Source organism: Accipiter gentilis, chromosome 31 (assembly GCF_929443795.1).
Source record: "Accipiter gentilis chromosome 31, bAccGen1.1, whole genome shotgun sequence".
Lineage (NCBI taxonomy): Eukaryota > Metazoa > Chordata > Aves > Accipitriformes > Accipitridae > Astur > Astur gentilis.
The window spans coordinates 15,658,091-15,683,807 of NC_064910.1; the positions used below are offsets into that span (position 1 = coordinate 15,658,091).

Consider the following 25,717-nt stretch of genomic DNA (forward strand, 5'->3'; position numbering starts at 1 on the left):
GACATTAACCTGTGGTTCTTAGTGCTCAGTAAACACGATACTGCATATGTTCCCGTGGATGACACTACAACATGCTGAAAGAAGTCAGATTTTTATGGATTGAAAAGCATAGCAAACCGTGACAGTGTTGATGCTCAAAAGCAACATGCATCCGCAGTAAATAAACTTTGCATTTAATAACCTTCTCCTTTAAAAGCAGCTCTTAAAAAATGGCATTCAGATAAACAAGCTTTGTATAGGCTCACTAAATATATGCGGCACCACTATTGCTCAGAAAGGTAACCGATGAGAAGATGGACGCCCTTTCTGAAAGCTGGTGAGTAGCTCCAAACCCCCAGAACACTAAGCGAAACAGAGCTGTTTCAAGTTTCCACCAGAACACCAAAACAGGTATTACCATCGAATCAGAGACTTAGGCCATAGCAGATGAGTGTGAAAGAAGAGAGTTTCTTAATAGCATTAACTTCTCTTTCTATTCATGGTGAAACTTATCCTCTGCATAAATGAGTATGGAAGTGAGCCAGGCACAGGTGCCTTGGTAGCATAAAGGTAACTTATTTCAGTTTTACATGCAAAAATGCTGTCCTACAGATCTGGAAATCATGCATACTATCCTGTTTTCACTGTATACAGAACCTCATAAATCTAGAAAGAGTTGGTGTTCTAAAATGAAAGTAAGGTGCTTTACATCAGCAGTTTGTTGGGGTTTTTTTCCTTTCATTATCTTAACTCCCTGCCACAGAAATCCTGATCTGATGCAATCTACGTACAAATATAAATCTGCTGAAGAGGCTTTCAAACAGCTACAACAGATTTATTTTTTTTTTAATCTTATTTCTCACCGCCACAGATTTTCTGTTGTTTTGGGTGTATTCTATAATTTCATACATGTTTAATTACATCTCCCCCCCATCCCCTTTTTTTTTTTAAGTATTAAGAAATCAACTTTAAAAAACACACTTAAACAAACACTGTTTGCTTTTAAATAAACAGTTGTGGATTTTAGCACTTAGGCATTAAGACTGAAAATCCTGAACTTGCACTTAAGGTGGTCAAGCACAACGTGAACGGTAAAATAACAAGATAACATGAGTCTGAGTTCATTATCTGCTGACTCACTTCAACTTCTCTCCAACAGACTGGTTTTTTGCAGATATTTAGGTTGTTATAGCATTCCAAGAAATTTATAAATGAGCTCTTTGCGGAAGCTTCAAGAAAATACATTTATTCAATTTTAGCAGAGAAAGAAAACATAATAAATATAACAATTTCTTACACCCTTCTTTACAAGATATTTTTACATTCAAACATCACACTTCTGGTAGAAATTTCAACTAGTATTTCAAATTTTAAGAGACCGCATTCACTAAAAAGGCAATAACTTTTAATGTTAAAAATACATATATCGAAGAGTGCAAATGTTTTACTTCTTGTGGCTAGTGCTAAGTGTTCAAGTCCTACTTTAGAACACTGCAAGATAAGTATTAGATCAGCAATACTGCAAACATCCAATTAGCGCACACAACTATTACATTAAGTGAACAATACAGACTGTAATTTTTCATGGTACAACATTGATTTGTCTCTCAAATAACACTGAAAAAGACTTTTCCAAGTTTCTGTAACTATGACAACACAAGCTTTTTACAAATACCACACTCAAGTCTTCAGCTGAAGCAAAATGGGTCTAAGCTTGAACCCCCTCAAACCACGACAACTACCAGGCAAGTACAATTCCTACTGTGACGTGTTTATACAGGTCTTTGGAGTGCAACTGGTACTTTCTTGGCAGAAGCAGATGCAATTCCGTTGGGATTTTTAGTTTCATAAACAGGAATTGGGACAACAATCCCTGAGGTTCTGTAGGATGTCTGTAGCTATGTTCTGACAGCTATCAGGTTTTGTTAGTTTTCTACGTACCATCTATTCAAACCAGTTTTCTTTCAGTAAAAAACGTACAGCATCATCAAATCCATTTTGGTACAATAATTCCATTTTCTCCTGGTTAGGTGGGAACAAAGCTTGATTAAGTCTTACTAGGTTGGCCAGAGACAGCTGCAACAGAGCAAGAAGCTATAAATTAGTTTATTAAAGCAACTTATCTAGACTTGACTGTGCTGCTATCTGTTCTGTCACTCGTTTCGTGTAGCATATGTAAATAAAAAAGACCAGCATGGCTATGTCTACACCAGTAAATTAACCATGTCCAGGTACAAGCGTCAAGACAAACTGGCACAAACTAATATACACTATCAAACTCACAGCCTCCAAGACAGCTTGTCTGCCTGTAAAACTTCCCAAAGTTTCTGAAGCATTTTAACTTTGGAAACATTCCCAGAACCGCCTGGCAGTGTTGGTAGCTGGCACATGCTAAAGTTGTGCAAGGAAATATTTTGACAGCTTACTAGTGCAAACAACCACATTCTTGGGAACATTCCCAGGCAATGTTTAACATGTGAGTATAAATGTAGTTTGTATTATCAACAAATTAAGAACTACTCAGCATCTCAAGTGGTCACTTTGATGGTGTAAAAAGACTTCAGAACTTTGTTCTTGAACACAGACATTATTAAATTGTTTACAACAAAATTAAAAATATAATTAGATTTAATAATATTCTGAACCTTTGTATGATTCATTTAATACTTTAGTCACATACTTTATTACACACAATTTTGCAAAACCAACATCAAAATCATCTTTGTTATTGGAAGTAAGCAATTATTCAAAGTCTGACACTAATAAATGGAGGAAGTTCAAAGAGACAGAAAACTGTTCACATTCCAGTACAGATAAATGAAGATATTCAACTTCTCATTTTATGCAGATTACAGTATTGCTGAAAAAAAATTATTCTTAGTGCATGGTTTTACAGCTCTAAAAGCTAAAGGTGCTTCAAACAGAATAGTTTAAAACATTGCCTGAGATTCTGCAAAAGTCTGCACTTGCAAGACCCTAGAACCAGTGTACCTCTGAATTAATTTTCTATCTCTAAACTTATCTAATCACCAGCTTAATTTTCCTCCTCTAGATGCACTAGATACAAATCATGACCAAGAAATATAGAGTAAGCAATTACATATATTTTCAATGTATGTGAAATCAATAATCTCATCATACTTTATGATCATTTACCAAGTACTACCATGCTTAAAATCGCTCCGTGAAACATTACAAAGATTCAGAAATTTGGTCCAATTTATGATAACATTACATAACACTGACTTTATTCAAATTAAGAAAACTTATTAAGAACTGCCTAAAAGAAACGAAAAACAAGTACCAAATATTGTTAATCTTTATTTTTTCTTTCTAATGTAATTTCTTGACAGCTAGGCCTACTGCTATTCAATATTTTCTTTCATGATGTCAAAGGAAGCAATACTGTGGTTAAAGCTCATGAGACAAAGCTTGCAAAGACAGCAATGTCAATGGTGAAAAGGAGGCCATAAAAATCAGTCTTAGCCTATATTTCAATATACAGAAATGTTTCAGTAACATCTAACAAAGTAACTTCTGGAAAAGTGTTGTGGTCACAAATATTCATGAGCTCTCTTGTGCAATGAGGTGACAAGTCATTGTATATCATTTAAAATGTACAACTTAAACTTTTATTTTAAATTCAGTTAGAGCAGCTGATTTCAACAAGTATGAAAGTATGTTCTAGAGTTTCCATCTCCTGAGGTATTCTACATAAGTCTTAATTTTTTTTTCCTATAAACACTCTGCCTAGCCAAAGACAGCTAATATTTAAAGCAAGCTTAATTATTTACCTTTAATAGCCTCTGATAATTTGCTCAATTTTGTACTAGATCAATGCTTTTCAACCTTTCCTCTTTATTCTACATTTTTCTTCCCTTATGTTTAAGAAAAAGTTTACCCTCCATTTGCAAAATAGAAAATGCCAAAACGTTACTAAAGTTGATATATAAGCACAAAATAGACACTTAAAAAAAAGTATAACCTTAACTGCACAACTACCTGTTCTTCTTCTGAAGTTATTTAACAAACAAGCAACTCACCATTATATCTTGTTTTGCAAATTTAACATAAAGATCTACACGTCCTTTATCTTGTGGACAGATATCTAATCGACCGCTGAAAGGAGAAATCGTCACAGTTCTTCCAACAGGCAAGATAGGAAGGCCATTGGTAAGGCCACCATCAACCCACTTCTGTTGGAAAATAGAAATATTTTCAAAATAACCTTAGTATAATATGATCATAACTGAACACTTCATCCTTCCTGTCCTTTACTATAATGTGTAAATACGTGCGTAATGTATTTATCAAGCTCCTGATAAGGCTTGTTAGTTAATCTAATAACAAAATGCCCCGTACAGAATTTTTCTCAACACATACATGAAAAGATAAGATTGTTAATATTACACGTGAACCATATCAGACAATGTATACTCCTCTGAAACATTACTCTGATTCAAACTAGGAGCCGGACAATCTGTATGTGCAGGTCAACTGACTGAACATGCTAAACAAAACATGACTCCTCTCCTCTTCTTCCAGAGCCTCTTGTCTTATATATACAACACAAGACAGCAATAGCTGGGAATTGGAGGATAAAGGTGGGAAGGAGCTGAACAATGATGGCACATAGGAGGGAGCAGATATTAAGTCTGCTACAGGAGTTGAATACAGGAAAGAACGCGAAAGAAAAGACAAAAGCAACCAATTAATTTCTTGCAAAGCCCCACATATTCCTTGGTTCTAAAGGCAGGCTAGGGGCACAAGACTGATCTTCACAGGGACCACAGCCATATTCTATTCCAGTACAAGCAAGGACAGCTCTTGCCAATATATTTTATACATTCATATTTCCTTCTGTGCTTACATGCATAACCCAAACCTCAACATCAGTCTATTGACCAGATGCATTCACTGACATTGTACATGAGGTCTGGTGATCAGATGCAAACGTAAACTGAATCACCAAACGTAAACTGAATACTCCAGGATATCATCTTCAGGTTTAACAATAAAAAAAAAAAAAAAAGGCAAATTGTACTAGTATTTCTCACCACTAATCAGGCAGAAGACTGCTTTTCTGCTGTAGGTGACACTACATGTGACCATTATGAAATGGCAAAATAATGCAAGTTTTCCTACAAAATTCCTGAAAACACCACAGGAATTTAGTCACAAAAGTAAACAAACAAAAAAAACCCCTCCCACAAAAAAGTATACTATTGGGAAGTTGTTTATGACAGCTAAATTAAACTTGTCTTCAAACTTTTGGCAAGACACTAGCTTTCAGTGTAGTGACTGCTACACAGGAAGCATTATCTCAGGTTACAGTGTTTGCTCTTCAGAAGCCCCTGAGATTCTCTGAGGTCTGTCACTTTGTTGCGTAGATCCCTCTGAGCTGTTTATGCAACCAAAAGACTTTGTTGTCACTTGCCCCTCCTTCCACCGTCAACTCCCATATTTGGCAATACATGGATTTACTCTTTTACACATGGATATATAGCAAGCACCATTCTTTTTTGTGGGGGTGGGGGTGGCGTGTGTGTGCTTTGTCCTCCCACCCTGCGCTCTTCTGCACTCTCTCAGATGAATTTTATGCTCCTGAGCTTAAAATACAAGCTACAAAGATTCACATTCAATAGTTTCTATGGCCCTTCTCACCCTATTATTTCATAATATGCTTTAGAGCTTGACTCTTGAGATTAGCTGATGTCAGTACCCACAATCCACCACTGAAGTCCTTCACTTTCCACAAAAATCATATTTATCAATGCTTAGGATAGAGATTGTTTTGCCTTAGAAAAGGAGGCCAAAAAAACCCCTAAAAAACATTCCAAAACCATTTAAAGCTATCTTTCAGATTTCGCAAACTCCCTTATAACATTGTTGTGATAACTGTGAGTAAAGCTGCAACATATGTTAACATTTCTACCACCAAGGCTTTTTTGTGTTTGTCTATAAATAGTAATTTATTATTGATTTATATGCAATGTTCCTTGGGGTGGCTTTTTGTGGTAATTCCTACAGTGAAAGGAACAGCAGAGTCCCTGTCTAAGCCACATCAAAGACACCATAACAGATGACATTATTAATGTCTTTCACAAGTCTAGCTTAGTACTTTTACCACCTAAAAGTTCTCCCACTTTTAAAAATTCTGATTACTTAGGTTTTTCCCCTCTCCTCTTATGTAACTTCCATATTTATTTAAAAATCAAAACATTTACCAAGGCAAGGGCAATACTTTTTATTAAGCACTATCTTTTGTAAATTCTTTATTCCTGGCCAACACGCCCTCTGTCATTTTATTTTCTTTCAAGCATTTGGGAGCAACTGCTTCTCAGTCAAAAATATTTTAGCTCCACAGTCCCTCATGTTATATAGTTAAAATAAAACATTTATATGCTGCAAATAAAAGGATAAGGATGTAATGTCCCGGCTTCTTGTGATTCCATTAACCAATTCTTGAAAAATGCTTCTTAGCTGATGAGGCAAATTCCTGGTAACTTCTGAATTAGTTTCTCTTTTGTAAGTACAGTGCAAAGACAGAGAAAGTTCTGAAATAACATGCAATGAAAAGCAAACTAGACAATGAAACTGAGGATGTCGGTTGGACCTAACAGAATCTACCCATTTACCAGTACATGGTTTTTACAAACCTGTTCTGTAAGAACTACAGTGACACAAACTACAGCCTCATCATCAGATACAGTCAACTTCAATCATTTGCAGATCTTTATCTGGCTTAAATATTAACCTTGCCCAAGATTCAGAGGAAACCAAACCAACTTGAAGAAAGATAATTTCACATGGGGTAAGTTTGCCCTGATGTTACTGGAAGCTTAGTCCAAGGGCACCTTAAATCCCCAACCCAGGTAATAAGATAGCCCAATCTGGTTATGGCCATTAACAGACTATAAATTCTCAGATGTTATCTTACAGTCCCTTTTCCTTCAGATTATTTTTAGGCTCATCAAACCAGAAGAAAACATACTATGAACAGATTGATGTTATGTCTATGCTACCAAACAATTTAGCTTACTCACCCCAAAAGTCTAGCCTCCAAGCATGCACACTACAGGTATGTTAGCTAATCCCAGTCTGAGCCAAATGCTTCCCAAAAAGTATTCTTCCTTAAAAGAAAACTACAGTGCAATGCTGCCATCAGTTTACCCAAGGCTCCACTCTCTATAAGCAGTATGGACAAGCTAGCAACAGGTTTGACTATGTTCTGATACTATTATAGCAAAAGTGCACCATACTCTCTTGTATATCGTGCATCACGTACCTCAATACTGAAATACATTCTAAAAACACTCCCAGATGACCTGGTGATATGTATGCAGGTGACATATGTAACCCAGATAAGATACAGATCAACTGTTCTGAAGCACAGATAAGGCACTCCGGGTAGCAGGGACTAAGCTTGATTCCATGCTGCCGTGGACCATATGGCTGAAGGAATTTACTCCCTGAAATTAGTGTAAATGCAGACAGACAGAACATTGGACTGTTACAGTAAAGCTTTCAGGAAACTTGGAATGTGATGCTAATATGATAGATGGACCCACAGAGCCAAATCAATATCCAATCCATCTTACAGACTTCAGTGCTTACCATGGCTGGATCATGAGGTTACGTGCTGTGTATCTGGCTCTACACTGCATGCTTTAGGGTCCCTATCACCCACTCAAATATCCTCATTACCCACTATTCCAAACCAAGGAAATACTATTGCAAGAGAGATCCTAAGGTTTTTTGCTCTCACCCTGCTCTAAGTGTTTTGGACTAAAGAATGGCAGTCACGTGCATTTACAGGCAACAGTTTTCTTAAAAATAAATAAATAACTAAAATCCCCAAACCACAAATGCACGGTTTTACAGAGTACGAAAAAAGTCAGCGCAGACATGCAGAACTAATCATTCCAACAAATAACAATAAATGAAAGCAACCTCATTCCCAGAAACTGCCTTTTCTGAATCTCACTTAAGGAGAGTAGCAAGAAGCCTTAGGAATGACAACAAGCTTTCAAGTAACAGAAGAACCAGTGTCTGTGAAACATTCATTGATTTCATTTTTGAATGCAAAAAATAAAGTTAGGTAGAAGAACTGTCCACTAGGAAGAGACTGCAGGTGTTTCAGTAATTACTACAATACCTATGCAAATCATAATAGCAGTGTTCATACAGTAAAATGGGTTTTAAATAAGTTTTGGACAAAACTCTGAGCCAACTTTTCAATTTCTTAATTGAAACAAAACCACAAGAAATTTAACGACACTTCCTTCCCTTTAAGTAATGGCAGAATGAACCTAAAACATCCATGTATGTCCTTTGAATTGCACAAGCAACATGTAAAGACTCCAATCAACAAAATTTCCAGACCCTGGGAAGCTGCAAGCAGTCTCCATTTAGCTCAATCAGACAGGCAATACTGATTTAAACCCTTCAAACATTTTAGCTGATACGTATTGTAGTATACATAATTCTAAAGCTGACAAGCTTTCTGATGTAATGAACTCCAACTCCCTCTTGCTAGAGACAAACGCACATGGTTTTGTGGGTTTTTTTGGCAGGGTGGCTGTGAGAATTATAGATGTTATAAAGGTATCATCTGGATCCCTACGAAAAAGTAAAGGAAAAAGTATCACGTAGTATTTCTCAGAAAGAAAGAAATGGCTATTTTCATGCTTCTAGTAATTACTAGAAATTACTGACTAAACAGTCAAAATTATTCTTAAAATGTTAATGTATTTATGTTAACAAAGACAAAACTCTTGAAGTTAAACCAAGTACAGGTAACTGCAAAAAGGTTTTCTTATAGTAGTGTACACCTCTGAAAACTTCATAGCTGTGTGCTATAGGGGGAAAAAAAGTTTGCTCTTTAATGCTTGTCCAGAGCTAAGAGATTTGAAGGTACCTGGTAAGCATGTAATTCTGTACAGAACATGAGAACAACACATACGTAAACATGCACATGTACTTCAGCAGCATTCAATTTGCCAAGACCTCCCTTATCACTCCTTCCATTAAAAAGAAAAGCAGAATGGTGGACCTTTAAGTTGCAAAAACCATTTTAGAGTTGGTAACACAGCTTGTCATGAGAAGTATCTTTACTAAGAGAAGCTTATTCTCATGGTAACTGTTAGACATTATCTTCAGGAAACAGCTTCATGCTACAGAGATCATTTCAGTCTCAGCAGCCACATTTTTTGAAACAACACACGAACAAACTCATGTCATCTTTCAAGGTGTTAATTTACAGTATCAACAAAAACAATAATTATGCTACAAAATATGGTACTGCACTTGCCTTCCCTTAAGATCACATAAGTACATCATAAATTAAGAATGCTCTTACACACACAAAAAAAATGTTGGTAGTTAATGAAAAATTACCTCTCCTTTATATTCCACTGGCTTAATTCCTGCATATACTGGTACAAAACTACTTGCTAGCAGGACCTAGAGAAAAGAAACCAGAAAGAATAAAGAACAAAATTGAAAAAAAGGCAACAAAGTAATTCTGAACCAATAAATATTTTCATACATATTTATCTATATTAAATAATACAGCAGTAATCAGTCAATATTAGTTTTAAATAAAACCACTGTCATCTCAAAACGTCTTGTTGTGGTATGTCAAAATGTGATTAAAACTACTCAATAGCATTTGTTTTTTTAAGACTTGACAGTGACAACTCTCAAAACAAACCACCATAAATTAACTCATTCATTAGTGTGATTCAAAAGAGTATGAACTTAGTCTTATACAATGTGAAGTAAATCTATGATTTTGCAGAAACTAAATATGCATACGCTGAAAAAAATGCAATATAGAGTATTGCCAAAAAAGCTGACCATATCATTCTGCTGGCATATTTATATAGTGTTTACTCTTCTAATAAATCAGATTTTCTAAGAATTCAAAGTTTCCAAAATACTATAAACAGCCTGAAAATTCATATCCTTATCAGTACTGATACTTCGCATTTAATACATTCAAATATTAACAAATTACTACTTGCCCTATTGTAAACCTACATTGCTGTCTACAGCAGTTCTCAGTTTTTACTTTTTTTTTTAGACCAGGACACCTCTTCTGTTACATACAGATGTGCACACACACATACCTTTCTATCCACTCACAGCAGTATCTATGAGAGTGTGTGCGTGTATTTACATACCTACGTGTCCACCCATACATACATATACATGCAATCAGTATACAGCATTTCAAAAAGAAGGGGAAGATGTGTGGATAAGGTATAGGATGTCAGAAATTTTCATGTAGCTAGATGTGGTGAATACACATGCATGTGCTTGAATGGCGGCATGAGAGATAGATCTGTGGAACAGAAGCAGGTTACAGACTGGAGTATATACTATGTGAAAGATGATCAGGTGCAAAAAAAACCCCCACAATCCATGAGGAGTATGGAAGAAAATGCCTAAGGGTATTTTGGTGGAATTGCATTTATTTTTACAACGAATTAATCTACTTTCAGTATTAAACACTCTCATCCCCTAACAAGTTTTAATTAAGACTCTATACGAAGTCTTTAACTTTCAGTTCAAGAACGCTTTTCTTGCCTATTTCTCTTCACAGTGATCTAGAGCACCAGAGCTTTGTCTGAGCTCAGATAAAAAGGCTTTCTCTTCTTATTTTCCAAATGTGAAATTGTAGCTATTTCACTACCAGACAGGCCTTTTCCTCACAAAAGCATAAGATAAGGTCCCCCTTGAAAACACTCCTCTCCAGATTTTCAAAAGTGACAACCCCACAGGTTCCCAAGTTCCCAACATCAGCTTCTTCCCCTGCTCAATCCCCTTTCTACTCTCTTGTTCAACTCCATCTCAGTAACTTTGGCCCTTCTGAACTAAAAGAAATGGGGACAAAAGGTTTAGTGAAGGAAAAGAGTCAAAACCAGGGGACCCCGGCAAAGCATGAATTCTTTTCAAGACTGAAAAAAGCAGTTTGCCTTCCTTAGAAAGTCACTTAGATCTCAAAAGCAAGGCGAGAACAGACAAATTGAAAATGTTAGTTCTTCAAACATTTCCCTACTACTAACAGACCAGCGTGGACTCCTATTCTTTGCTCCCACCTTTCCAAACCAAACACAACAGTGCTCGGTGCCCTGCTCCCTCACAAATGTACAAATCATGCCTCTCTTCACCCTCACCTCCAGTTTAAGAACTGCAAGTCTAGGAACGCTGGTATGTGATTGTCTTCACACACGTAAAGACTGTTTCAAAAGAGGAAGATTACTGACTGCCTTTCCACGTCCACTGGGAATAGCAAAAGAAAATAAAAGCTTAAAATTGTAGCAACATATATTCAGTTTAGCCATTATGAAAAACTTTGGAACCATAAGGCTTGTTAAGCATTGAAACCAACTGCATATGGAAGTTGAAAGATTTCTGGCACAGGGCACAGTGTTTTGTTGTTATTAAACACTGTTTGCCCAGCAGTATCTTTATCCATGCCTTGGGTATAACAGATTGTGTCTAGGCATAATACAATTACATAACCTAACAAGCTCTATCCTCCATACTACCGGGGCAGCCACCAACATTCAGACTGTTGTATAAATGATACATGCATAGATGAAGGATGCACAAAAACATGTATTAGGACATGCACTGGAAGAACAGACAATATGAATATGTTCCAATGAGCAATTATTTGGAATTTCATTACTATTATTCCAACCCATTCTACTGCTAGTATATGGAACAAAAGAATAAAATAGAAATGGTTAAGTCAATGAAAGAACTTTTGAAATACTACTAAAACGTATGTATTTCCAAGGTCATCTTGACACTTCTAATCATCTTCAGGTTAGAAGACTTCACTGCAAAAAACCATAAACCTACAGAATAATAATCTCCATGCTTGTCACTGCTGGCTACTGTGGCTAGAAATAACAGTGCATAACTTGAGATAATCATGCAAAGATAGTTATGCAAAAAATTTAAGCCCTACAAATTTTGAGAACCGATTGACCGTGTAGAATATAACAGCATCAAGACTTTAAAAAAATGATACTTTAAAGGCAAACTTCCAATGCATACTTCGAGATTTTTGCCAACAAGTGTGATTTTTTTTCTTTAAGTGTTAATTATAAAGAAGCTCTTATTTACTCTAAGCATCCACAAGGACAGGGATAGAAGGTATTCTTCTTATTCTATTTCCTCCTTTATTCTGTTATATCTTATGATGTCCTCCACTAGATATAATCAACTACCAGATAGAACATTTGCTTTACATGCATCTGAATTCCTCCTACCATTTCATACCAGTTTATGTATACAATCCTGATTGAAATTTTAAAAGTGGCATTCAAAAGAAGAGATGGGCAGTAAGATATGCTTTCCAGTGACAGTTAAAATGCAGTTTATATATGGTACTTAACAATACGTTATACCTATTCCCCACAAGGACCTGTATAAAGCGTTGGATTTTTTTTAACTTCCTTTTCTTTACTTTCTTTTCTGATGAAATATAATATAAATGGTATCAGTGAAGTAGGAGATGTAAAAAAGACTCAGTGAATTGTTACAAAATTTGGAGATCCTCTATTTTATTCTTATCTACCATAACCGTTAGTTACCCTGCTACTTTTTAAACACACTTTGCGTATAAGGTAGTACTTTAAAAACAGATGAAGGAAACACACACAAAATAAGTTTTAGCAAAATTTGTGAAACTGTAGGATCAAATTCTGCTTCCATCATTTATGTTGTAGTTGTAGCACCACTGGTATTATAAGTGATTGAGTAAAACAGTGATTTGTTGTACAGCTAATAACATACTCCTAAGCCTTGAAGAAACTCAAGCATTTTTATTTAAAGCAGCAATATTCAATTTCATTACCTTAATGAGGTCCTCCCTGGAGGCAAAATTTGAAACCAAGTGATTTTCCCCACTTTTGGTGTTAGTGACTGACACGTAGAGCCGGTTCTCGGCTATCTCATGAGCATTAGAAGGAAGAATAGACTCTATGCCTTCCCTAGAGTAAAGAAAATGCTAAACATTATTCACCATCATTATTTTAAAACCTTGCAAATATGCTGGGGGTGAAAGAGAGTGCCGAGTGCCCCACAGTGTAGAAAAAATATGCACACTCTCCATTTTCACTCAGCTTCATACAAAAATGATCTTACAGATGCATTAAGATAGGTACCTAAGTGTTTTCATAAAATCATAACCGGGCGTTACAGCACCAAAGTCCAATTTTCTAACTTCCTCTGCAAATCCATAGGCAAACTGCTTACATTTCTGGAAATTAAAAATATATACCATTAAAGATGTTTCAGTTATGGGAAGTATGTTCAACTGTGGTATCTAAAACATACTAGTGGCTAAAGCTTTAATCAAGAGAGTTATAAGATCAGACTGAAATATTTTCCCATATGTGCTTGATTTGTAACAAGATATGCATAGCAAAATGTAGATCCTTTTGTAAGAACTAATCTGTAAGAAAATGAGATCCTTAATAAGAAAAAAATAAAAATTAATAATAATAAAAAACCCTCACAAGAATACCACTTTAAAAATCAAGGAAAGTTAAAGGCTATTTTTCTATATATTACCACTGCTAAATAATAAGTCCTCTGAATCATGCCATTACAAGAACAATCATTTGTATTTCAAGTGTAATGCCACCTTCTATTTTAAAGACTACTTCAGTATGAAAACCAGACACAAGTACCTTAAGGTGCCTATAAGCATTGAAAAAATTACAATTATTATAATTTCTTCTCACTAATGCAAAAACCATGCTACTAACAAATACACATACTTAATGAATACAATACTATGGAAGTATTTAATGAATGGAATACTACGATGGATGACACAGGAAGACAAGGCACTGCAGAAAACCAGGCAACAGATTCCACTGCACAGGGAACCTCTTTTACGCAAGCTGAAATACCTGGCATTAAAGACTGCAGGAAAATAGCTTGAAGGATGAGCCATAAGAAGTCTAAAAAGAGAGTAACGGAATTGGTAGCATTTATTTTTTATCAAAAAGAAACAATGAATTATAATTCTGAATGCTTAAGACTCACTATTAAGTATTCATATTCCTTTTTTTATCCTTTCATGCAGACTTCTCTAACAATCTTAGGGACTTGGGGAAAAAACTAAACCCAATCTTATGCAACTTTCTGAAATTGGTACTCAATAAATATATTATACCCATATTCACCTATATAACCACATGTTTACAGAGTCAAAGATCTGTCTATAGATAGCTTGGGGTTCCTGGCTTATTAGCTTCCTGCATGAAGAACAAATATGGTGCTAGTAACAAAATACATGATTGATGTGACTGGAGAAAGAAAAAGCCTACATAAAAAAAGAGAAGAAAATGTGTCCTACTGAGGAGGAAGGTACAGGATTTAAACCCTACATAGAAGCACCTCAGAACTACTACCTTTATAATGATGATACTTTAATAAAGTGATGAGGAGCTAAGAGTAACAGGGAGCTGGATGAATCCAAACCTACGTGAATGACAGAAAACTACTTTCCATATTACAAGTACTAAGAATAGACCATACCTAGACTCTCAATTTTTGCTGCCAAAAAGGACAACTTCTTACAGCTATGAATTGTTTACAATTTTAGTGCTAGAAGCTTTAAACACTACATCTAAATTTTAAATAGTGACTTAGAACATGTTTAAAAATTGCAGCTGCTTGTATTGAGTTAAGCAAACTTGGTATCAAACGTGATCAAGGTACTTTTTAAATAAACAGGTACTTTTCTATAAGTCTATAAGCTTCCCTAGAACTCTCAAGTCCCATGCTTTTTCAACAGTGACAAAAATCCAAGATATGACAGAAAAACATTTGCAAACTGTCATATTAGAATAGCAACAGTCAAAACAAGAAATTCTCAACGTTACATTCTCTCAAGATAAGGAAAGGTTGTATTAATGCTTTGAGACTAGGAGGTGGAAAAAGTCCTAATTATAGCTTGTCTAACAGAGCCATCTCTGGGGAGAGGAGGGAAAAAAAAAGAAAAAAAATAATTAACGGATGTTAAGAGTTATATTTGTGGATAGAAAATATTTCAAGTTAGGAATGTAATAAAGGTAGAAATATAATTATCCTGATATGAAAAGTTAATTCTGTTCAGTACATAACACTGCCTTTACTTAAATTCCATGAGAATTAGGAAGAATTATTCCCCCCCAAAACAGCTCTCAATTTTCCATGTAAACAATACAACAGAATGACTAAAAAAGTATATTAAAAAAATTAAAAGGACTAAAAAGTTCATGAAATGTTTTTCAGTTTGTATTAGCATGACACACTTTCAAGGAAAAATCCATCAGACTCAATGTAATATAGGCTTAGTTTCCACAAAAAATAAAACCTGTTCTAATATTTTTACTTTGAAAGATTTTTGGAAGTTGCACTAGGCTGGGAACAAATGCTCACACCCAGAGCTTACAATAAGCAGAAAAATTTCCTTGGCTAAGAAAGGCTAGCTGCTGTGCTCACCACAGAGGTCTAGTGGAAGGTGTCCCTGCCCGTGGCAGGGGGGTTGGAACTAAATGATCTTTAAGGTCCGTTGCAACCCAAACCATGATTCTATGATTAAAGTCAGAGGTATTCAGGCAAACCTGAAACTGAACTACTAGTCAGAGGCTACAGAAAAGGACTAACCCCTGAACAGAATACAAATAAGGTTGTCTTCACAACAGAGTGGAACTTGCCTAATACCAAATCATATAAAGAATGCACCTGGCAGGACAGGGGGAGGGTGGAAAGAAGCCAGGGAAGAACTTACTGCTGAAAGCAACAGAAGTATAGCTAACTCTGCAAGTTAAGTTCATATTCCAGCAGAAACAAACAAGCAACAAACAAACAGAAAGATCAGTGGCAAAGCGTGGTATTGGCTGGGACTATTATTTGAATCAAATGCAGATGCAGTGAAAGTTGTAATGAGCAAGGCTCAGAGAAAGTTACCTGATGTTCACTGGTCTGAAACGTAAGTGTACTTACAACAAAAATCTAACAGCCTTTTTTTTGTCCCACATAAGTAATGCTGTTTATTATAACGCAGTATATTAAAGAAATATTAATATATGTAGAGGACTAGGCCTTGCCAAAATGTTAAGGTAAAGTCTCTACAAGCACTTCAGGAGGGCATAGCAGGCTTAACCTATGGGGAAACACAAACAAAACCCAAAGAACAGCTAATGCTCTCCCACAGAACTTTTAAGAGGGTAGTAATTGAACATAACTTTGCTGTCTCTACATGACACTACATTCACCTTGAGAAAAGAGTGGCATCTCTGGAGAAAAAAAAACCCAAACACACATGCATGCAGCATGTCAGGACAGAATACTGTGAGGGGTTAATCCTTCCTGGCACACAGTGGGGCTACTGCTGTTAAGTTGTGAGCTGTCCTGAGTCTAAAGGAGGTGCACAAGCCACTTCGGGCACTGTCTAATGAAGCACAGACAGCAAGGAAAAATTTGAGCCAGTGTGTGGTGTTCTTTGACTTTATGAACATACATTCCATCCACCATTTTCACCTCCTTTCACAAAGGATGAAAGGATGGTGCTATGCATTTGCTTAACAAAGCCTACCTCTCTCCAAGAAAACAATGATTAACTTCGTAATGTACAGTGATTTAAGTGCATATACATTTCGGTATATTAAAGTATATCTGGTTGCACACAACTCAACATTCACGCACATGAAATTTATATTTATATAGCTTAAAATATGAAGTTCATATGACAGATTTTTGTCATAAAGAAACACTTGCTTCATAAACATTTTGCCCATGAGTCACATGTGTTGTTAATGAAAACATATATGCAAGTCCTGTTCCTTTACAAAAGGCAAGAAGAAACCAAAATATTTTTAAAAACTTAATGGTAAATGATTATATCAAAAAATATCCTTCGAAAATTATCATGTCCTATACCTACGAGTTTATTAATTTACCTCCATATTTTCTGGTACCGCTAATAAGACAGTGGCAGCCAATGATCCCGCAGAAGCTCCCGCAAAAGCTTTCACAACTTTCAGTAACTTCTTACCATGCCTGTAAAAAGCAGCTGCTGCCCCCAAGTGGTAAATACCCAGAAAACCACAAGCTGCAAATGACAGATTGATGTGTTTCATTTTTGCTGTGGAGATAAAAGTTTCACAGTCAGAAAAAGGATCAGTTAATTTTATTTTATAATATACATCTATTCTTTTGACACAGAACGTATAATATACTATATCTACGTAACAAAAAGCAGTTTATTTAAGAACAGTAAAAACTTTTGATTACCAAATAGATCAGAGAAGTAGCAGTTAGTTTAGCATATCCAAAATTGAAAACAAGTCTAAAATACGCACAAGTCTAAAATAGCACAAACCCCTTTTTCAATCGAGAAATATATATATCTATCTATATACAACATAACTGCACATTTTCATCTAATTTGTCAAAGAAATACAAAATAAAAGTAGCTACTCAAACATGATAAAAGAATGCTGTTGGAGAGCAAACACTGTTAGCCACCTAGAGTAAAAATTTAATTATAAAACTGCTGGCTACTGTGTCATCACACTCTCCTTACATACACACAGCCTTGAACCCAATATAATTCTCTAAGAAAGCAATTTTTTTCCTTCATCTTTGGAACTCATTTGCTTACTAGTATTATTAGTAATCATTACTAGACAAATTCTTATTTAAAGTAATTTCTGATTTAGGAAAGAAAAATACACAACATATTGTTGCCACTATTAAATAAGAAGGAATAAAAAAAATCCAAGTAAAACACAAAGCACTAAATGTATGAAAACACACACACTCAGGGTGTGAAGGATAGAATTTAAAACTAACAAAAAAAACAGGAAGCTTAAATTCAGATTTGTTAGGGGTGGTTAAATAAAATGTAAGGCTGTATATTTATTAGGTCTTCTGTTTCTGCAGATAACTACAATTATGAAAGCAAGATATTCCACAGATTATGTTGTACAGATATACAAGATACTGTACAGATTATCTTAGTACTGAATTAAAAATAAACTCCTAGTATATTTGGGTATGTCTCAATATGAATGGGACCAAAAAATATAAACAGCACACGCAGGAATATACTTGATTTTTCTGGTTTGTAATGAGATAGCTGATGATATGTTTGTTTTGGAAATAATCTACAGACACTGTGGTATCAGTTCTGATGAAGAGAGGCAAACGTACAGCAACAGGTTTTGGTTTAAGTTGCCTCTTCAGCTTGGAAATGGAAAAATCAGTAAAGAAGAGGATAAGAAACAGCTTTCAAAACCACTAGATAAGAAGACATGCTAAACTCAGCTGCTTTACCTACAACATGATTAAAATCATATCATGAATGGGTCTAACCAGAATTACTATTTTCCTAAAAAACCCACCAACCAACCAACCAAAAAAAAAAAACCAAAAAAAACCAGAGAAAGCGAGCATCTCCTAGATCTCAATAGTGCCAGGCCAGACTGTCTGGTTCATCAGTCACTCTGCTAAAACACTATGCTATCATAAGGTAACGTATCAACCTGCGCTTCAGCCCCTTTACACTGGAAACACTTGCATATCCACTTGTAAGTAGGAATACCTCTCACATATCTAACAGATTTGTACTGATAGAAATGATTTGAGGTTGCCTCTTGCTATGACAATGAGAAAAGCATTTGCAATGAAGCAAATGATAAATCGTGTTACTAATTTTAAAAAGAAAGCATCTTTAAAAAAAGAATCACCGTACTGCATAGAAGTTAAAAAAAAATTACTTAAGATTTTACTGGAAAACAACAAACACAAGTCTACTTAAAAAAATAAAAAAATCCTTGAAGTGAGTGGAAGAAAACTAAAACAGACTTTGAAGTTTGATGCCATGATGTGCTTCCTTTCAGGCTAGTTAAGCTCACAGGAGTTTAACCAACTGCTGCAGCTGTTTCCATGCCTTCTACAAATTAGGAGCAAAGATGCATTTGCATCACGGGCCACTGACAAAAAGGTGAAGTTGGTTAAAGCAACTGCATTATTAATTAGGAAGAAAAGCAAGCGTGGAAGAATTAACTCCCATTTTTGTCCAAAAGAGATTTCAGGCTCAAGACACTAATAATGTGAAACATTATATGAAATAAGGACCGTGTTTACGTAGTTGATTGGTCACAAAATAAACAAGCAAAGTAAAAGCTCACAAATCCCAAGAATTATGTCTAAGGGACCTAGGAAATGTAACTAAGAAACGCAAGTGTAACATAATAAGGTTATGTAGATAAAACCAAACATATGTACACTTACGTACACATAGATATACACATCTTGTAAACCTACAAGGCTCATCTACAAAGCATTCTAAAAGGTATCTCTCCCTGCTGGAAAATATTTAGATGTTCACAAATCAAAAAAAGATGAAAACTAAAAAGAGTATCTGAAGCATAGTTACACCAAGAAATTTTAGATTAATTTTTTTTTTTTTAAAGAAAAAAATCCCTACAACTCTAGAAGACAATCACATTTCATTGTATAAAGATGTGGCTGGTACACTTTCTCTAAAGTGAGAACAAAAGAGGTTATGTGAACTGAAGAGATGATTTGAATATCAGATCAAAAACTGCTGAAAAGATCCTGACTCAAGTCAGATGTCCATGCCTTCTCTCACAAGGCTTCATGAGGAAATCTTATTTTCTTATATGAGCTTTAATCCTATCTAATTATCAATTACTCTGAGGAATCACTGTTCTCTGGAGTGTCTGGATACATGGCATTCAGTCTTTGACGAGAGTTAATTTCTTAACACTTAGATCCTATACTTCTCTTCCTCCTTCTTCATTCCCCTACCCATGAGATGGAAAGAGAGATTATTGGATGAGTATTCACATCAGTTTCTTGACTGACAAAAGGATTCAGAGAGAGACGAACATGCAAAAAGAAAAAAGAACACTAAGATTTCAAGTAAAGGAATATTGTTAAACAATGCTGGTAGTCTCATACACTGTTAAGACTGTTAATTTCAAGTCCAAAAAGATGCAATGAATGCAACCAGCAAGCAGTGAAAAAGAAATTTTTTTAATTTTTTTTTTAAACAGAAGTACTTGATCCACTGGACTTGTATGGCATGCAATACAACACTGTTTTACAGATTCCCCAAGAGAACTTCAAATGAGAAGTAACCACAGCATGGCTGTGTTATCAAGACACTACATTTTTATTAATTACTATCAGTTCCCAGGTCTACGTTATGTATTTGTCACATATACATGAAATTGAAAAATACAGAAATGTTAATTGGCAGATGACGTTCATGTTCAAATAACAGATCCAGTGGTTACATCTAGCTGCATGACTGAGAAACTGATTTTTGCACATACATGTAACAACCCTACAAGTGGGTAAATAATGAGAAAACATCATTGAATCATAGAATAATTCAGGAGGTCTCTTGCCCAACCTTCTTCTGCTCAAAACAGGGTCACCTATCAGATCAAATTGGGTTGCTCGGGACTTTTTCCAGCTGTTAATGTAAAAATCGTGTAATGTTTAGCTCCTACATGATAGCTAGTATCTGTTGCCAGGTGAAACGAGCAGGTCTTCTTTCTTTTGTTCAGAATACTAAAATCAGTACAGTATTTCAAATAATCAGCCTTATAGACAAGAAACAACGGAACATTAATATCTTCATTCAGCACTATGCATCTACCTGCTGGGAGATTCTGTATATTGAATTGAAACCCTCTTAAAACAGATCTGTAACAAAGCACTTAGCCTACAAAGGTGATAGAGATGAATAAGAATCATGGCTCTATAAGGAACTATCTGCTTGAAAGATGCAGTTAAGCAATGTTGTTTCACCTTGCAAAGGAATCTTTCAGTAAGAGGAAAAGATAAGAAAGCATTCGTTAGATGAATGTCCTGTAAAATCAGAAAAGCAAGAAATAGGAAACCAAGATACTCACTTTTATAAGAATACAAACTTTCCCGTTTCTTTTGATTCTTGCAAATATGTCATGGCAACCCTTGATTTGCAAGTTAGAATGGTGTATTTCAGAGACAGTATGATTCAAAAATGTCTTTTGCTTTGATGAACTGGTAGATCACTGCTCTCTTGATCAAAAAGAATAGTAGGGTTATAACAACTCCCAAGAGGACATACAGAGAAATTTAATTATGTCTACAGTATTACTATTCCCTGCCAATTTCTTACAGAGTACCAGAAATAGGAGCACAGTCACATCTGGACATAGACCATTTTTTCAGCTGCCTGAGCAAACAGCAGAAATCTTGCTTGGTATGAAACACCTGTTCCACAAGACTTCAGAACAAATATTCTTAGAGGGTTTAACGTAAGTTTTGACCATTAAAAATATTATCTCTTAACTCGAAGTTATCATATTGGCATGTCTTAAGAAAAAAAATTCAATGAACCTTAAAAGATGCACAAGTACATTTCAGCTGGATAGTGCACACACTGTAGAGATACAACATAAACAGGACATAGCAAATGCTTTTGCCGCTACTTTCCACAAAAGTTGTCATCTCACATAAATGGCAAATTTCAAAACATAAAGATTTTAACTGGCTAAAGGGATAGGTACCCTTCTGTTGTCTACAAGAAAAAACAGAAGCATTAAGAAAAGATAAGTACAAGAAGAAACTAGAAGGACACTGGAGTTGTTAAATCTCATTATTTTACAGATAATGCAGGAGCATTCAGAAATAAACATAACCCTAAGAGTTGTACTTAAAAAATTCTCCCATCTGCAGAAAAAAAAAAAAGAAAAAAAAAGAAAAAAAAAAAAAAGAATTCACTGGTGATTAAAAATTCACTGAGGGGGGCATTTCTGCTTACTCAGCAGTATCTCATCCATTTGTAATGCAAACCTACAAGAGAATGTATGTAAGGAGACAAGCCTGTACAGCAGAATTATTATACGGTACAATATAGATTTTTTAGGACAGGTACTGTCTTCCTAATTGTCATGCACAAGAAATAGCACAACAGTTTCTCACACTGCTGTTTCCTGAGCAATATAATTATATAAACAGTGTACAATCTCAGTGTCTTAACCAGTCATAGCTACCTCCCTGTCATCCCGTTTGTAAACAGAAGCTGAAAGTGCCCAAAGCAACTGACTAAAAAGCCTTTACAAACAAAAATTAAATATCCATAGAATGCGAATGACCAAGCACCCTGAAGCACAGGAGCCAAAATGTATGATGCATAACAGCACATTTGAGGATTAGTTATTAGCTAGGAATGGCAAAACAAGCAAAGTTATGGAAAGAACTGTTTAGCTAGGCAGCATTGCTAAAATAAAGGTCATAATTGTAACTACCAATTTACCTGAATCAGAAATCATCACCCACACAGGAATGTTTCATTGTCTTCTCACATTTATAACAGAAAAAAAAGTTCACTAGCATCACAGACCATTTGTAGCTTTCAGTGAATACTCAAAAAATTGATTCTCCTAGTCAAAACTAGGCTCACACAAAACAATAACCCATCCAACAGACTGTACTCTACTTAAAAGTCACCACAGTTGCTAGCAAGAAAACCGGAAAACTAAGTTTTGCATCTATCCAGTCACATGGAATAAGCATTGTAAGAGTTTGATAAAGTTGGAAGTACAAAATAATCAGTACACAATCCAATCAGCCAAAGAGATATTTAGGTAAGTTACATGAGTCTTTGCAAACTATAATAATTGTGTATAAACCCCTTAAAATTAAAAAATAAACACATCATATGATACAAAACTATCAAATTAGGAGTTTAGATCATCTTGACCATTAATACAAGATGTCTAGAGAGGACAGGGAAGGCTGACTTCTTAAGAAGAGGGTGGCAAAAGGTTCAATACCTTCTAATGAATGTTGGCTTCCATCAGATACTCCACTGGGACTTTTTCCAGCAGCTATTTTAGTTCCCTCTGCACTAGCAGCCATTCTTGTATCTACTATGGATCGTTTATCATTTACCTTGGAAACCTACAATCATACAGTCAAATATTACTATTAAAAAGAGAAACAATAGGCAGATATAAGATGAACATTATTTATCCTTAAACAGATTAGTATTTCTCAATTGCTTAGCCCCCACTAAACTAGTTGAAACCACAATGTTCCACTATTTATACATGCAGCAATTTATATTTTAAAGATTAACATGATTAGACATCTAGAAAAAGAAAAACATTGCCATTTGGAACTGTCAGTATCCAAGATTAGCCTTAATTTTGTGTCCTTTCCCACTATTTTTATTTATATACACATTTTTTTTTATAATCAAACTCTTATGTTTTTATCCTACCATACCAATCCAATAAAAATTGACTTTTTCACCCTTTTTTTGTGCAATATTGTGTTAGTAAAGTTTTCCAGAGAACTGTGCTACTCTTCACTAAACAGCTGTCACTCTAACTAATAAGCTTGTCAGTTATCACACAGTATTGTCTGAAGTACAATTTGAAAAAAATAATGTTCCTCCCCAACTTAGAACTATCAGACACAAAAAGTTCATTTTGAAACATTGATTCTCCTGCAACTTGTTGCTGCCTGCCCCTTTACCCTGATACACTAAAGGCATCTTCAATTCATAAATAAGGCTGCAAGATGAAAAGCTTAGCTCTGTAGATTCTACAAGAAATTCTATTATCACTGTATTGATGCACATCACTTATACCTAGAGCACCACAAAAATACTTACCTGGAATTGAACTCTGTTACATGGCGCTCTTACGGTGCAATTGTTTAGAATTCCAATCCAGAACTGCTGAGTTTTTGGAAACATGCAACTACACCATCTGCCTTCTTTCAACTGAAGCAACAATATTTGAGAACTACAAAGACCTTTAGCAGTCCACATTTTCTTAAAAGTGATGCCTGGATCCAGATGATGTGGCAACCAAACTGATACGCTCAGAAACTGGTTTTACCATGGAGTTACAAAGGACGTATGAATAGATGAGCTTGGACACCATAGAAGTACACAGTAGAAATTCCCTCTCTTCTAAACATAACCTGTTTAAAACAATTAAGTGAAAAAAAAAGGAAAAAAAAAAGTGTAGTTGAAATGTAGTTGCACATCAAGGCCCCGATACTGCAACAAGGCCTTCTTCACAACCCTCTCACTTAAAACAGATGCATTAACAGTTGATTCACTTGCCAATAAAGCAGTTCTAGGCAGAACTTTTGTTCAGCAGCTACTCTCTCTCTCGCCAGCCTCCATCTGTCACTGTGTTGTTCACCACTGAAGTAAACTGTTCATTTCAGAAACAGGAAGGACTAAAAATGTTAATAACGCAAAGAACAAGTGAACAAACTGTCCCTTATAATTAACAACATGAATACACTGTTCCTTCTACCTCCGCTGAAAAACGTGCAAGGAGTGTTCCACCAACTTCAAACCAATTGTTCACAAAAACAAAGCGCTGATGGACAAGTTCCTAGTACAAAAAGCTCAAGCATGCTGTGGTGCAAAGCTTGCCTTGTAATCTTCTATGCTACAAGGATATCGTAGGAGTGACTCACAAAGTCTGGTTTACACCTAGCAAGACTTTGACCATAGAGAACAACATATGGAAATGCACTTGTTCAGGTGAAGAGCAGGTTAGCGCTCTGACTACCAGTGCAAAAAAGCCCAGTGTGATTCTGCGTAGACGAGGTCTCAGAGGTAAACTACCAACTTCAGATTTAATCCCCATCAAGCAAGTCGGTTTCAGGTTTTCTGCTTCATCTTGTGTGCCATGAGATGAGGCCTACAATGCAATTTGTTTTTTCTTCCCTCCACTTTCGCTCGGTAAATAACCGATATAAACAAGCAGAGGAGCAGAAAGGACGAGACAGAACGTTTACGTGTATACGAAAGGCCAAGCGACAACTGAAGCGAACACAACGCTTTAAGAAAAGTCATTGTGTCCTTCTAAACTTGTAAACTCCCAACAGAAGGGCGATTTTTAAGCGGGCCGCGTCCCTGCAGATCTGAAGCTCGCCCCCCCCAGGGCCGCCCCGCAGGCTCCTGCCTCAGACCCTCCCGGGAGGGTCTAACGCGGCCTACGCGAAGCGCCGGCGGCCCCCTGCCCCTCTCGGCGCCCCGGCCGCGGCTGAACGGCCCCACCTCCCTCCTTAACGGCCGCGGAGACAACTCCGGCGGGGAGCAGCGGAGGCCGCCGGACGGCTCCGTGTCGGTGTCTGTCCCGTCCCCCCCGCTCGGGGGGTCGCGGCGGGTCCCGGGCGGCCCCAGCCCGGCCTCACCCCTGAGGCGCCGGTCGCCCCCGTCCGCGGGGCGCCGCGTCTTCGCGCCGAAGATCGCGAGAGGAGCCGAGTGTGGCGGCGTGGCTGCCCGGCCGGGGACGGGACGGGCCGCGCTCCTCCTCTGGCGGCCTCCCGAGGGAGAAGGGCCGCGGGCGGCGTTTCCTCACGCCGTCAGCGGGAGACGGGGGAGAGGGGGCGGGAAAATGTCCGCCCACACACATACACACACACAGCGCCGCCTTTGTGCCGCCCCCGGCCGCTGTGTGGGGGCTTCTTGTTGCTGAAGGGGTGTCCTCAGGGCGGCAATAAAGTTTATTTTGTGTGTGTTTTCATAAGGTGAGCCCGCTCAGCCTCCTGGCAGAGGAGTACCGCAGCCAGCACGCAGATTCAAGATGGAGAGGGATCCTGTCGCCAACAGCGGGTGAAGAAAACTGGGGAGAGCAAAGGCGTCTGAGAGAAAAGTGCA

The 25,717-nt window shown here is 36.6% G+C and overlaps 1 protein-coding gene across 5 annotated transcripts; it reads right to left on the reverse strand.

The window, feature by feature from the left end:
- Positions 1-1,220: 1,220 nt before the first annotated feature.
- On the reverse strand, positions 1,221-25,380 carry PNPLA4 (patatin like phospholipase domain containing 4). 5 transcript variants are annotated; one of them, XM_049834691.1, is made up of 9 exons: positions 25,252-25,380; positions 23,705-24,018; positions 22,860-22,986; positions 16,959-17,143; positions 13,167-13,261; positions 12,857-12,992; positions 9,379-9,444; positions 4,023-4,175; positions 1,221-2,055 (listed from the first exon to the last, which is right to left on the reverse strand). In XM_049834691.1, exons 2-9 carry the CDS (start codon positions 23,861-23,863, stop codon positions 1,924-1,926), a joined length of 1,053 nt encoding a protein of 350 aa, XP_049690648.1. In that variant the 5' UTR covers positions 23,864-24,018; positions 25,252-25,380; the 3' UTR covers positions 1,221-1,923. The 5 variants fall into 5 exon arrangements, with proteins under 5 accessions (XP_049690648.1, XP_049690649.1, XP_049690651.1 ...); XM_049834692.1 differs by having other exon boundaries at positions 25,115-25,380; XM_049834694.1 differs by lacking the exons at positions 23,705-24,018; positions 25,252-25,380 and adding an exon at positions 20,952-21,099 and having other exon boundaries at positions 17,054-17,143; positions 22,860-22,967.
- Between the last annotated feature and the right edge of the window lie 337 nt (positions 25,381-25,717).